Source organism: Plectropomus leopardus, chromosome 8 (assembly GCF_008729295.1).
Source record: "Plectropomus leopardus isolate mb chromosome 8, YSFRI_Pleo_2.0, whole genome shotgun sequence".
NCBI lineage: Eukaryota > Metazoa > Chordata > Actinopteri > Perciformes > Serranidae > Plectropomus > Plectropomus leopardus.
The window spans coordinates 15,708,436-15,722,749 of NC_056470.1; the positions used below are offsets into that span (position 1 = coordinate 15,708,436).

Here is a 14,314-nt window from a genome sequence, read left to right on the forward strand (position 1 = left end):
AACTCAATGGATCTCAGACAAGCTGAAGGAACTATGGGAAGTGGCGTTGTTTTTGTAAGCCAGGTTGGTTCCATGAGCCCTCGTGGAGTTCAGAGGGTTCACACTCTTCGTTGGTATGCGCCCGGTCAGTAGCTCAGACGAGGAAACGGGAGCCAACAACAGCAGGGGTCAAAGGAGAAGTGAGGCTCACAGAGAAGGCTCGGGTTTCAAGGAGGAAGGATAGCATGTGATGACACGTCACGCAACCTTACCACGATGACAGAGATGATTTTGAGTTAATTTTGGTGTCATGTCAAACACTGATGGGGTTTTGCAACTGCTGTCAGAAAAATGTTGAAACTATGAAGTTAGGCAACAGGTAAAGACAAAGACATCAAGGGAATTAATACTGGACATGAGCATTATAGTTTAAGATTTCAATGTAACTTTTAATGCATTTTAAGTAAATTGACCTCTGACAGAAAACTGACCCATATAATGTCACTTTTCTTTAAAGAGACAATCAAATGTTATCAAGTTTCTTGCACAAAAACCTTTCACACAACAAAGTTAAATGGGACATAAGTTGGAATTTGATATGTAAGTTACATTGCACAACATATTACAGGGAATACTACCCAAAATGTAAACAAACACAAAGAAAAAACACTCTTTTTTATATCTTGCTTAAAAGATGGCTGTAAAAAGTTTGCAGTTTGCCCAATAACAGAAGAACAGCTGCGGGCAACTTTAATTCATGCCAGTTATGAAGGATAGTAATGGGGACAGGTTTTCACTTTGGAAATAAAAGTTCATTGTAACATTTTCCCCTTAAATGGTCTTGTTCAGTGTTTGGTTGCACTAAAAGTACCTTTAAGGACTTGGATGTTCGGTTTTTCAGGTAGCTACAATTTGTCTGAAAGGTATTAAGCCTGTTTTCTGCCAGTGAAAATTAGCATTGGCATTATTACGGTTAGGCTATCCATCTATGTAAATTCACTGCGCTATCCAAACTAGCAGGAAATGTTAGGGTTAACTCCATCCTCTTGTCAAAATATAATCACTTCTAGCTCCAAAAATCCAAGATGGTGACAGCAGAAATTTAAACTCCACAAACCTATGGGTGGGTCACAGTGGCTTTGCTCATTATTTTATACAAATGATGATCACACCAGCGGCATTATTTTCTTCTACATTATTAATCCACAACTTTGTATAACTCTGATTCACCAAAATATGACTAAAACTCTGTAATAAGCAGACTACTGAGCCATATTTTAGCATAACAATGAGTAGAGAAGTATTGTACTGACTCTGAGATAAACTAAAACTGACCAAAAACTGGAGCCACAACAACAGATGGATTAATCAATTAGTTGTCAACTATTAAATTAATCTCCAATAAATGTGATAATCAGTAAATGGGTTTAATCTTTCTTCAACATGAAAATAACCAAAAATTCTCTGATTCTAGCTTCTCAAATATCAGTATTTATATAATGTATATTTACTTCTTTACTCTGGGCTTTGGTAAACACTGAAACACTGATTGACTTTTTTTTTTATCAGATTATTCAACAATGAAGATAATTGTTGTTTGCAGCCGTACCACAAATGTTTCACACCCATCTTCCAAGCCAACAGACTGTTCGATAGTTGAAAGATCAGCTTTTGGTTGGATCATCATTCAAAGCTTTCTGTGAAAGTTCAGTATCAGTTCATCACTTAAAGGAAGAATCTTGTACCGGCACTGAAATGTGGGTAATTTTTTCCCATAAATATAGTACCTGGATACTCAACGGAAAAAAATAAAAACGGAACATTAACTCAGAATGTAAGTGAATCTACACAGTACGTGATAAATAAAGCTGAAAACTGTCTTTTAAATGAGTGACCAGCCTGTCAAAATTCAGAAAACATGTATAAAAAAAACCAACTTAAAGTGAGACGGCACTTTAAACTACAGCACACCTGTAAAACTACCGTATCCATGTGCAACATATTCAGAATGCAACACTTCAAATGCTTCATCAAATGCTGGTGCATAGTTTGGCTGCATCTGCTCATCACCCAAAGTGCACACATGTGACTGTTTCTGTGAAACAGATGTGCATGCACCTGCAGAATCTCCAACCCTCATAACAGGCACTTGCTGTAATAAGGCTCAATGTAAGGCAGAGACCTCCACTGCTACCTTCACGTCAACCTTAGTTCGTCCTCTCGTCAACAGGATATCATCTATCAGCCCCGGATCGACCGGTGCTGTCTGCCTCTCTCTGTGTGGTGGTGTCCTGTCCCGGCAGCAGCCTGTGGGGGGTGTCATGCGAGCGCTGCACATCTGCTTGACGCTTGGAGCAGCAGCAGAGCGCGGTGCAGAGGCGAGTGCGGATTGGCCTTGTAAGTAACACAAACATGATGCAGTTGGCTGCTCCCTGTGAGGTGTTGCCAATTCCCTGTTGGGTCCAAACAAAAGACTGTTATAGGAGAGAGTGTAGCAGAAATAAATTATCACATTGGAATAGTGTCCCTTAATGGATGTAAAATGTTACGAAACATCTTCATGTTATTAAATGACAAAGAGATAACATCATGTTATGAGTTCAGCTACTCTGTCATATGATAACGTTTTTTATATTACTATAATATTTGTTTGAATTGATTGGTTTAAAAAAAAAAAGCACATTTTTTAACAAACTATTTAATTGTATCAAATAAAACACATGGAAACAATACGATGTAATGAAAATGTCCAGGAAAGTATTACATTATTAAGGCTTCATTCCATTTCTAACCCATTTAAGTTATTATGGTACTTTCAGATGTCCAAAATACCAGTTTAAAAGGAACTTTTCATAATGAATGTGTAATGATTCACAGACTTAACAGAATGCAATCACGACATCACACAAACATCACACACAAACACACACACACACACACACACACACACACACACACACACACACACACACACACACACACACACAATTTATAACAGTATCAACAGAAGAACATATCAAATATGATAAATTTGAGATTCAAAATAGAGATTAATGGAGCTTAGTAGACATCTTCTTCACAGGACATTAATGGCTTAAAAGAAACTCACATGTAGAGTGACCAGCACTGGGTTCTGTCTGGCCGAAGAGCCGGCTAGCAGCAGAATAAAGCGCACTGTGCTCAAAATGCGGAGGACAATAAAGATGATGGGAATGAGTGTTAGCTTCATATCAGCCATGGAGGAGAAGGAGTGTGACAGCGGCCTGTTGGCCAAGATGGGACGGTACTCGGACAGGGCAGCATGCTGCGTCAGAGAAAGTACACAGTGTGACACCAGATTTCATAATTGCAAAAAATGTATTATTTCAAAACATGAAGCATAAATAAATTGATGTTTAGAATGTGGAGAATGGTAGCAGATGATTTTCTTACAATATGACACCTGCTTGAGGCAGATATGACCAAAGAACAAATATTTGCTGTAAATTGGGTATTTGTGTAAAGAGGCAGGCAAATTAGATTTTTTTTTCTTTTCCCTGCTTCTTTTTTGGCCATGGAATGTGTATTACAGTCGGTTTGATTGTGATTCTGACTGTTGTGCTTTGCCATGAACAGAAGAAATAAAAATTAGACAAATGCAAAAAATCAAGTATCATGAAAAACAACAATGGGGGGAAGGGCTAGCTAACAACTTTGTTTTTTTTTTTTTTGGTCTTTTTTAAATTAATTCTTAACATTGGAGAAAGAAAATTAGTATGTCAATGTTTTTATTATTATTATTATCTATCACTATGTGTATTTTGATGGTGATCCAAACCCAGATGCAGATTTAAAAATTCTGAACATTTTTTATGTCCATATCTGTTTCTTTAAACAATTTAAAATATGTGCTTTCTTTTTTCAACTGTATAATATGATAATATAAATGTAAACTCCACTACTACTACTACTACTACTACTACTACTACTATATTATATAATAATAATATATTAGAAAATATATTTTCGATTGTTTATTTCGGTGACTTTCAAATCGGGGTGCAGGTACCAGTAGGGATGCTCTGGAGTACTGCAAGGGGTACATGAGATTTAAGAAAAATAATCACATTTAATCTCAGGCATTCCTATTGCAATCATTCATAGCTGTAAAAACTGTCACCTGCTGCAACAAACGCAATCACATTTACATTTATTCGCTGTGTGCTTCTACCTAAAATGTTTTGTGCTGGTCGGGAGGTACTCTACTGAAAAACTATTTCATCGGGGCTACTTTATTACCACCAATTATTACTATAACCACCAATTTATTTAAGCTACACAGAAACAATACAGCTACTAGCTGGTTAACCTTACCGCTACGTGGATGTGCCTCTTGATCAGGATGTAGAGGACCGGCAGGGTGAGGTACGCCAGGAACTCCCAGATCTTTCCTGTCAGCAGCATCCACAGGACCCGGTCGGGAGCGTGGATACTGACCCAGCACCAGCCCACCGACACCTCTGACGCGTCATAGCCAATCTTGTTCAGGCAAACGGCTGCAACAGTGATGGCTAGAGGTACGCCCCAGCTACAACACAACACAGAGGGTTTAGAGAGGATTAGACATAACTTCCTCAAAGGTCAGCTTCCTATCTTTATAAAGTTTGTACATAGATGTTTGGTGGATTCAGCATCCACAAATGTGGAAAAGACATGTGACACCATGTGATAGATTATCTTGTGCTTAAGGCCTGTTTGTGTAACGGTGCACAGAGCAGAGTCATACCAGTTGTGTTGCTTTGTCTTAGTATGAAACCACAAAATGATTTCAGCACTTTTGCATGCAATGCTTCCCCCTGAAGCATTATCCCTTCCCTAAAAACACCAATTTAAAAGAATACTATACTTTTATAGCAGCACATGGCTGATCACTATAAATACCACAGTGCTTTGGGCCTTGTATGTGTGTGTTATATATACAAACCTCGGTGAATGGCTCTGTTGTGTAATCTTCAGTTCAATGGAGCATTTGAACATTCACAGAAACAAAATTAGAATGACAACCGCAGACACTGTTGAGGCGCACCCAGGGGGGAAAATGTTCTTGTGTCCAAAAATAGATCAATTATACAACGCTACACCACAGTGAATCAGCTCCCTCCTTACATCTTCACAATAAACATGGACAGCTCGTTAATGTGCAGAAGGAAAACGGGCACAAAGGATGAAACACATATGCCGATCAAGAGCACACACAGGAACGATAAAACAAGTGTTCAGCTGAACCTGTTAACAACCTTCAAATAGATGCTTAGAAACAACAGGACCTCGTATGATGATGTTTTTAGCTGGTCGGCTCATACGTGATAATTATGCATGAAAACAATGAAATACGTCAAAATTCTGTCCCACGTCAATATCATAAATCATGATTTCACTTTAAATCTAATCATTTTTGGAATCTAATCTGTTTAAGAGAGACACAAATAAACTAAAAATGACTACTGTTAATGTTTACATTTCTGTGCCTTTAAATACATTCATGATAATTTAAGGGAGTCAATTTTTCCCATTTTGTTATTTGAAAACTTTGTTGAAGTTTTCCCTTCACGCGATAACTGCTAAGGCATCTGAATGTGACGCTCTCAAGAATCCACCTGCTGTAGAACAAATACAAGAGCAAATATGATGAAAATGTAATTTCTTAATTCATATATTTGGTGCATTATCCTGAAAGTAGAAAAGCACAGAAAGAAAACTATAAGAGAAAGAAAAGTCGTGATGCTAGGGACAACACTGTCTGGCAGCTGCATCTCATGTCCCTGTTGCAGACCCATAATGTTTGGAGACCAATAATAAGGAAAAGAATGTGCATATTTAGATAAAATAAATGTCAGTAAGCGTCATTTAATGTGTTTTTTTTTTATTCTGGTGGAGGGATTTTACAGTCAAAGTCAAAACAAATAAGATATGATGGCCGATAGTGTGATTTAACATGCCCACTCCATTGACTTCAATAGAACTGACACCAAAGTGAGGCTCTTTGAATGCTGTCACTGACTTCATGGCCTTTACTTCTTTTAAATTTTTCTTCAGAAATAGCAGGAAGTTTCTGTGCATCCACAATTTTAATTCTCTTTTTTGTTCTGTTTTAATCAAATTTATCTTATGTCTTTGTCTTCTGTTTCATTTCACTCTTTTCAACTACCAGAGCCTATTATTTGTCTTTCTGTATTGTCGTGTGTCCATTTATCTCTCGTCTTAATGTATTTTTATGTCTTAAAGAAAGCTCCAATTTGCCTTGTTGTTGAAAGGTGCTGTATGACCTGGCCTTGTGTAATGAGACATCAGGTTTAGACCATTTTACAAAGGTAACTCAGAGCTAACACTCTTAATCAAGTCTAGTTTAAAGTATATTAAGTAATTAAGTATATCAAGTATATTAGATTATTCAATCATGGCAGACTACAGTAGAAATACAATTTAAACACCCTTTACATTGGTTGTCTGACTTATTACCATAGAAGATAAACAACTGGGGGAAATCTTTTGAGAGTCAGGTTTTTATTGTCCTGCTAAGAGATTGAGGTTAAATACTGCTAAATTAAACTGCCAAGCACCAAATTAGTTTGTGCATCATTATGAGCACGTACTGATGTTCAGATTAGATTTGAAGCAGGGCCAGAATCACTTCTTTAACAATTGGTGGCAATGGTGGTAGAGACAGCTTCTGCAACCAAACCCTCATATCTGGGGGTCCCTCCCCCCCAGAGGAATTTTTTTGGAACCTAACACCCGAACTACCCATTTCAGAGGACTTTGAAACAAAAGTCTTCTCACAAAGATTTGATGAATTAATGCATTTTTAAGGAAGACAGCATGTGATTGGGCTGCGCAGAAAAAGTGCATACTCTATGCCATTTTATGTAACATACATCTTTACAAAAAGTATAAAAATCAACAGTGATTAACTCTACATTATGAATGTAATAAAATGATTCTTTACATTGATTGGATCTATTCACAACTTGGACAAACCATATGTAGAAATGCAGCACACCACAATACAAGACTAGAACAGTTAGTGATAATAATGAAAGCAATTTGTTGAGTTTATTTATGATTATGGTTACATTTCCTAATGATCATTTAGGCGGTTCTTTGGCTTTTTAGACTATATTAGGAGCACATTTTGAGCATATTTGAATATATTCTGAATATATATTGTACAGGCCTTTATATTATATGCAATAAACAATATATTGTACATATACATTACAATTAGTGCCTAGGGTTTTAGTCGTAAAACCAGGACAATAAATCCAGGATGTGAAGACAGGTCCAATAATTCGCCAATTAGTTGCACGCGGAGCCCCTTTGTGGTGGACTATAACGTGTTACCATGGAAACATAGCTCGAAGCGCTGCTTGGAGTAGCTAGACTAACTTTGTCGTTTTAAATTCAGTCTTCATTTTCTTCTGAGTTAACTAAACCAGTATAACACAGAAAACTACTTCAAACAAAATACCGTCCAAAATTGGGCGAGCTCTAGTCTTCACCAGGTTAATTTCCCAAAATGCATCAGGATACAATTTGGCGGCATCCCACTTCATCGATACAAACTTATGTGACCGTTAGCCCAGAAAATTCAGAAACAGTTAGCGTGGCAGCTGAAAAGACAGGTACAGGTAACAAACGTACTTACTTACCTAATAAGATGGAAAAACACCACCAAGCTGTCAGCGACCCTCTGGCTGGACCTCACGATAAAAACATACAGGTAAACAGCGATGGCCACGGTCCAGAAAAAGGAGCTGGTGTTGGCGAAAGTAGATATGGCTCCTTGAGCGACGCACTCCAGCGAGTCGGTGTGGAAAACTCTCCAGACCCCGAAGGCGTAGGAGACGGCGGACAGCCAGTCGGACACCGAGAGGTACACCAGCAGTCTCCTCGGAGTCGTCCTCAAGTCTGACCAAATAACGAAGGTGAGGATGATAAGCGAAGAGCCCAGAAACGACAGCGCACACGAACACAACACTATCACCTGCTCAGACAAGTACACAACCGTCCGATTTCCATCTGCCATCGCTCAGTGTGATTAGATGCCGTTAAACGTCTAGCAACATTTGTAAACACTCCTCCCCCGAGCAGACTAGGCTATCGTGTTGTACGTTTTAGTCATTACTAGTATGTAGTCTTTCCGCATTTTTTTTCTTAGTAAACCAGGCGAGTCGAGCTATATGATTTAACAAACTCCGTCCATTGCTTTTGAGGCAGCCAAACAAACTTTTCTCCCCGTGTTTCACCCCTCCCTCTCCGCTTTATCCTCTTGCGCCAACCGGAACCCAAAGCAGAAGTCAGCTTATGGGCAGACTCATAGATGGCTATTTGTAGCTTCAGTGGTCTTAACGTGTAATCCTTGTAAAGCTATGACAAGTTTATCCCATAAACACAGAGTACATCTTGTATATTTTTCCATTCCTGGCATGATAATAAAAAGCAAAAGACTTTCAATTCATGCATGCCGAACACAAAGCACCAGCAACATTTAGCAGGCACGTATAGAATATTGCCTCCTGATTTATTCATTTATTTTAACAAGGAAAATGGACAAAAAGTGCCCATTAACCTTTAGATCTCTGTCCTGTTGCACATAAAGCCTGTCAAAACAGTAAAAGTGTTTTACAAAGCACAAGATAATAAAACAGTCATATAAAAACAAATAACTTACAACAGTAAAAATAGAAAAGAGTAAATAAAAACATAAAATGAGACAAGCTAAGACAGTAAAATGATAAGAGTATTGAAAAATCACATTTGCGCAAGGCTTTGATTTATTAATACATTTTAAAAGGTATCAGTGTTATTTTGTGTAGTGAAAGCCTATGAGCAGACTGAGCTGTAGAGAGATTTTCTTTTGCTAATGTCATGTGTGTTCCTGTGTTTAAATATATAAAAGCACCAATAGTCATCCCAAAAATATATTTAGGACTGCAACTAGCAAATTTTCATTATAAATAAATCTTTCAATTACCTTTTGTGTTAGCTAGATTAATTGTATACTCATTAAGATAAATTGATAAATAAAAAATGCAGTCACAGTTTTTGAGATTCTGAGGTAAATTGTTTTGTCCAACGAATACTGCAACATCTAAAGGTTTTAATTTAAAGTTGCGTACCACAGTGAAAAGAGCAAATCCCCCACTTTTAGGACCTGGAGACAGTGAGTGATTTTTGATAAGTAAATGTCAATGTCAAATGTCAATATTCCCTTACTCTGTAATTTATTGCTAACTGATCTGAATTCATACTGAAACACAATTAAACAATGTAGATGAAGCACATACTTCATTTTTAAAAAGGCCAAAAATAAATAAATAATAAATAACACATAGCATCAAAAATGCAAGCTCTCTATTGTAGAAAACCTGAGACTGACACCCTCAGTGAACGGAGACATGTCTGCATTCTGGGTAATAAAAGACTTTTTTAAATGAAATCATAATACAAATTTAATTAAAATGTGCTGCTGGCGCTCACCTTTTACCTCAAAATAGATGTCCTACTTCTTAAGCAGTTCATAAGGATCACATAATAAGGTACACATTTGAGACGTTTTTGAGTAATGAATTATGTCTGCTGCGCTTTGTGTTGAGCAGCTGTTAATTCTTTGGTGGCCTTGTAATTGTAGTTTAAGATTTAAAGTTTAGGAAGATTGAAAGCCATAAAGCAGCGACCTTGTGTGAGAGCAGGATTTTACTGCTACTGCACTGCTGCAGCCCTGTACAAACTGCAACCCCTTTTTGTGTTTGCAGCAATGCAGTGGCTTTTCCCTGCAGTCTGCAGCAAACACATCTGCATTATCATCAGATTCACAAATGACCAAAATACAGAGCATTCTCCATCAAGTGTTAACAATGAAGCAGCTAAAGATTTTGTGATTCTGAAGACAAAGCATTTTGCATCTTAAATCAGGAGCACACTTTACAGCCAGCTGCGTTTGCTCTGTGCGTCTGTGAAAGCCTAAATTAGTGTGCACCTGGTATCTAGGCCTTACTGCCTCATCTGCACTCATTAGGTCTACTGTGTTTGTGTGGAAACGTTATTTTTTCAAGGGTCTGAAAGTGCTGCTTTTGCACAGTGCAAAGTGGTTTATAAAACAACTTTTCCATAATTACAAAATGCGTGTACACTGTGAAAACAAACAACACAAATGAATAAATCAGTCTTTATGTAACTTTTATTAACCCTCTTTACAGACATACTTAAGAAATTAGGCTGCAACTGAAAAATTAGGAGTGAATCTTAGAAAATGTACTTAGGGACTGTTTGTTACTTATGAGAGTTGCGGCGGTGGTGCACAATGTGGGAGGCACTTCAGATAATTTTTCAAGCTATGGGGAGGGAGTTATGATTTTTGATTTAACTTAGGGTTAAGACATTAAGATTTAAATGGTTGAATTTTGTATTTATTTTAAATACCCTCAGAACCCCAAAACCTGCAAGTGGGTTGTAATGTAAAGGCATGTTTTCTTTAAATTTCTCCAAAATCCCACCATTATCATAGCCAGAAACTGATGGTGAAAAGATGCATGCAGTGAAGTACTGGGGGTAGTTCCTTATATCTCATGAAGCAAAATTAAATTTGGTGACAAAAACATGCTTTTGCACTGAAAAATAAAGAATCTGAAGTAATGGTGAGCCAAAAGGGATTTTAAATTGTCTCAGTGAGGGGGAAAAGTATAGGCAGTAAAAATTTGCTGCAGTGTTAAATAGACAAAAGCATGCTGGGAGGTTGCGTTCAGTCACAAGATGGCAGCAGAGGACCGTAAAAGAACAAGACAGTGTTGAAGTTTGATGCTTTGATCCAATTGTAAACACTGTAGAGGCTGTTAACAAGAAAAAGGCTATGCGCTCAGGTGATCTATCTTCAGTTAATTCTGCATCAGGTCCTCAGCTCTTGGTAAGTTCTACAGTGTCAGCACACGTGTAAAAACTTACAGTAGCAGCAGGATCCATGTTTGCTACAGTGCTGATTCGGTGCTTTTTCCCCTCCTCTCGTGACGGCTGTGATCCCAGGGCCTCTTATTGCGAAGAATTTCTGCGGCAGTATACTTGCTGATTGCTTCGTTCTCACTCCTCACAACAACCAGCTAAGACACTGCCAGAGAAACACCCACAGCAGCCGCGTCCAACCGTCTGCCCCTCCGCTCGCCTCTCCCCAGCAGGTTTACTGGCTGGTGTTTGCCGCACACTTCACCTGTGAGTCTGGCACTACAGGGTTGCCCACACTTTTCGTGCCAAGCTTCCTGGTGGTGGTGGTGGTGTTTGATGGAAGGCAACAGTCTCTCACTAAAAGCCCCTGGGGGTGGTGCGGTCCAATGCCAACAGCCGGAAGCTCTATAAGAGAAGTAGGAAATTATTATTGAGTAACAATTGGTCCATTGAAAAAAATGTATTTGGCTCAATAAATTGTAAAAAAAATAAATTGTAAAATTAAAATAAATGTTTCTTTTTCGGAGTGTTGGAGTACAATTTAAAGCAGCACTCTCTCCAGCCAAACTCAGTTTTTTATTACTGCGATACAAAGATGAGTCTACGCTCAGATGCCCAAAGTGACCCAAAGCTTGTTCCCAAACAGATTCTTGATACTCCTTTAGCCTTTTACGCAGCATCACTTCAAGTGCACACAACTTGGGCAAACACAAACACCCCCGAACTAAGAATAGACTTGCCATGACTCATGATTTTGCAACAAAAAGCTCCATTTGATTTAACTGACATCTATTTGCATGTTGCTATCTGTTCACACTAGTAATGCATTTGTTTGCGTGTTTATGGACGTTAGGGACTAAAATCCCCTTGCTATCAGTTGCATTTGCTCGCTGCAGTGCTATTTTGGGCCGGCTGACCACTCCATACTGTCGTCTCCCTGTGGACTCTGCTTTGCTGACAGGACAACATGGATACCAGAGAGCGATCTGCAGTCACTAACAAATGAAGGAACAGAGGGAATTATGAGAGAGATAGAGAGGTGTCAAGAGGAATGTTCGGATGACGTGCAGTATGAGGAACGTCCTCTGTCTAGTGAGTCTTCGCTGCTGAAATCTGCAGCAAGGCTATTTGTAGCTCTCCATGTCTGCTTTTGCTGCATTTTATGACGCATTTTTGGTTGTATAACTGGAAATTCCTCGCCCATTGGCTGGTTGGAACATCTTGACCTTATCTGATGCCAAAGACAGAATTAAGAGACTTCTAAGAAAACAGTTTGTTATTCTCTGACGCTGATACAAACAGTAAATATTTATTTGTCGGCCCCTGTCTTACACGCGCAGACATAAGTGATATGAAACACAGAAACACCTCTTCTTGACCTGTTTTCAGTTTGCCAAACGGCTGCATCAGTGTCCCTTTGTGGCGAGCCAAATGCTGCATTCACTGAACACATGATGACAGGAATTCCTTCCTGCTCAGGGCTTGATGTAATCCCTAATACAGGATTGAGGAATGCCAGTGAAAACAACACCCTGCTTGCTAAATGAATGACTGGCTGCCTCACTGCATCACACAGCAAACAGCAGCAGCAGGAGCAGCAACGCGCCTTGACTCACAAACCTGTCCACAAATATGCTTCAGGCCTCAGGCTGGCTTCAGCTTCACAGCAAGGATGTTGTCTTCCTATTTTTGTACCATCGGACAAACAAATGAAAAAAGGCAGTGGGAAATTGTTTACAAATATTATTGTGAGGTGTTGATGAATATTGAATGAATTAATTCAGCTTTTCAGGGTTTGCCGGATTTAAAGTTATGATAAATAAATACACCCTTATCGAGACTATTCTTGGCTACACTATGACCTTGGTGTGAGCTTAAATTAAAGACATGAATATACCCGTAGTTTGCAATCAATTACTTATGTGTCCTAAAATATGCAATATTCATCACTAAGTTAGTGTGCTGATGCAGGAGCCGGATACTGGCGCAGATATGATGGAAAGTTCGGGAGTTATTCAGGTGAAACAACACGATCATGGCTGTGACTAATAATTCATTTTATTAGTGATTAATAGGCCAATAATTTTCTCAAGTAATTGATTGATCACCTTTTCTTAAATCCAAGGTCAAATGTTGTATTTTGTCCAACCAGCAGTCAAAAACCCAAAGATTTTCAGTTTACTGTCAAATAGAATGAAGGAAAATCTGCACAAAAAAAGAAGCATAAGCAAGGATTGATTTTTCTCTTACTTGAAAAATTACAGATTGATTTCTGTTAATTAAGGAATCGTATCAGCTTTTAAATTGATAAAAGTTAAATAAACTTGATATTGACATTAAATTTAACAGATGCTAAAAAATAATATTCAAATTCGTAAACTCCTTAACCTACTTTAGATATTTCCTTTTCCTTGCTTTGAGTCATAATTTTTAACTAGTCATGTTTAAGTAATTTAATAGTATTTATAAATAAAAATATATAAAATAAATAATATATTTGAAATTTAAAAAATAATAATTCTTGCATTCTTGCAGTTGGTTACTTTTATAAAAATAACATTTGTTATTTTTGCCGAAACTTTTACGTTGGCAAAGTATTATAAAAAATCATATTCCTCCTCCTCTGATGGAATTCTCTAGAATCTACTGCGGGGTGCTGAAAACAACCAATCAGAGCTGAGGAGTCTCTAATGCAGCTCTCCGTGATGTCAATCACAGCTTGTGAACTGCAGTGAAATTATCAGAAAGTTTGTGACCTGGCCACCATGTTGGAAATATTCGAGTCATGCACCAAGATTCTGCCACCAGACAACTTTCTCATTTTACAAAACATGTTTTTAAAAACATTTGAAGTGACAAATAGGCAACGCAGTAACTGAGTCTTAATACAAATTTGATCGGTGCTGCCTGATTTAACAGTTTGACTGCAGTTCTCAGCTCTGGTTGCTTTCATTTGCACGTGTTAAATTCATTCATGGAAATACCAAGAGCCAGAGGATTATGATTTTTTTTTTTTTACAGATCATCCATCTAATTATCTACTGCATGGATATAATGACAACTTCAGCAAATGTAACAAATGTTATTTATTGATAAAAGTTCCCAACTACAGCTTTTAGAATCCCTGAAAAACACGACTGCAGCGTTACAGTAATTTTGTAGAGATGATCGGTTAGAGACCAAAAAATGGTTTCTAAAAAAATAGTGCTTTGTTAATTGTTCTGATTTAACAAACAGTTGCACCCGTGCACAGAAACTGGAAGGTTTAATTTTTTATATTCCTCATTCTTTAGAGTTTAAATTTGCCAATTTATGTAATATTAGTGATGTTGCATCTACAGTGTCACATGTAATAGTAAAC

General features: G+C 37.9%; 1 protein-coding gene across 1 annotated transcript; it reads right to left on the reverse strand.

Moving 5' to 3' along the window:
- Positions 1-407: 407 nt before the first annotated feature.
- Positions 408-8,274, reverse strand: gpr157 (G protein-coupled receptor 157). The gene is made up of 4 exons (XM_042491018.1): positions 7,668-8,274; positions 4,333-4,546; positions 3,089-3,283; positions 408-2,432 (listed from the first exon to the last, which is right to left on the reverse strand). Exons 1-4 carry the CDS (start codon positions 8,042-8,044, stop codon positions 2,214-2,216), a joined length of 1,005 nt encoding a protein of 334 aa, XP_042346952.1. The 5' UTR covers positions 8,045-8,274; the 3' UTR covers positions 408-2,213.
- Between the last annotated feature and the right edge of the window lie 6,040 nt (positions 8,275-14,314).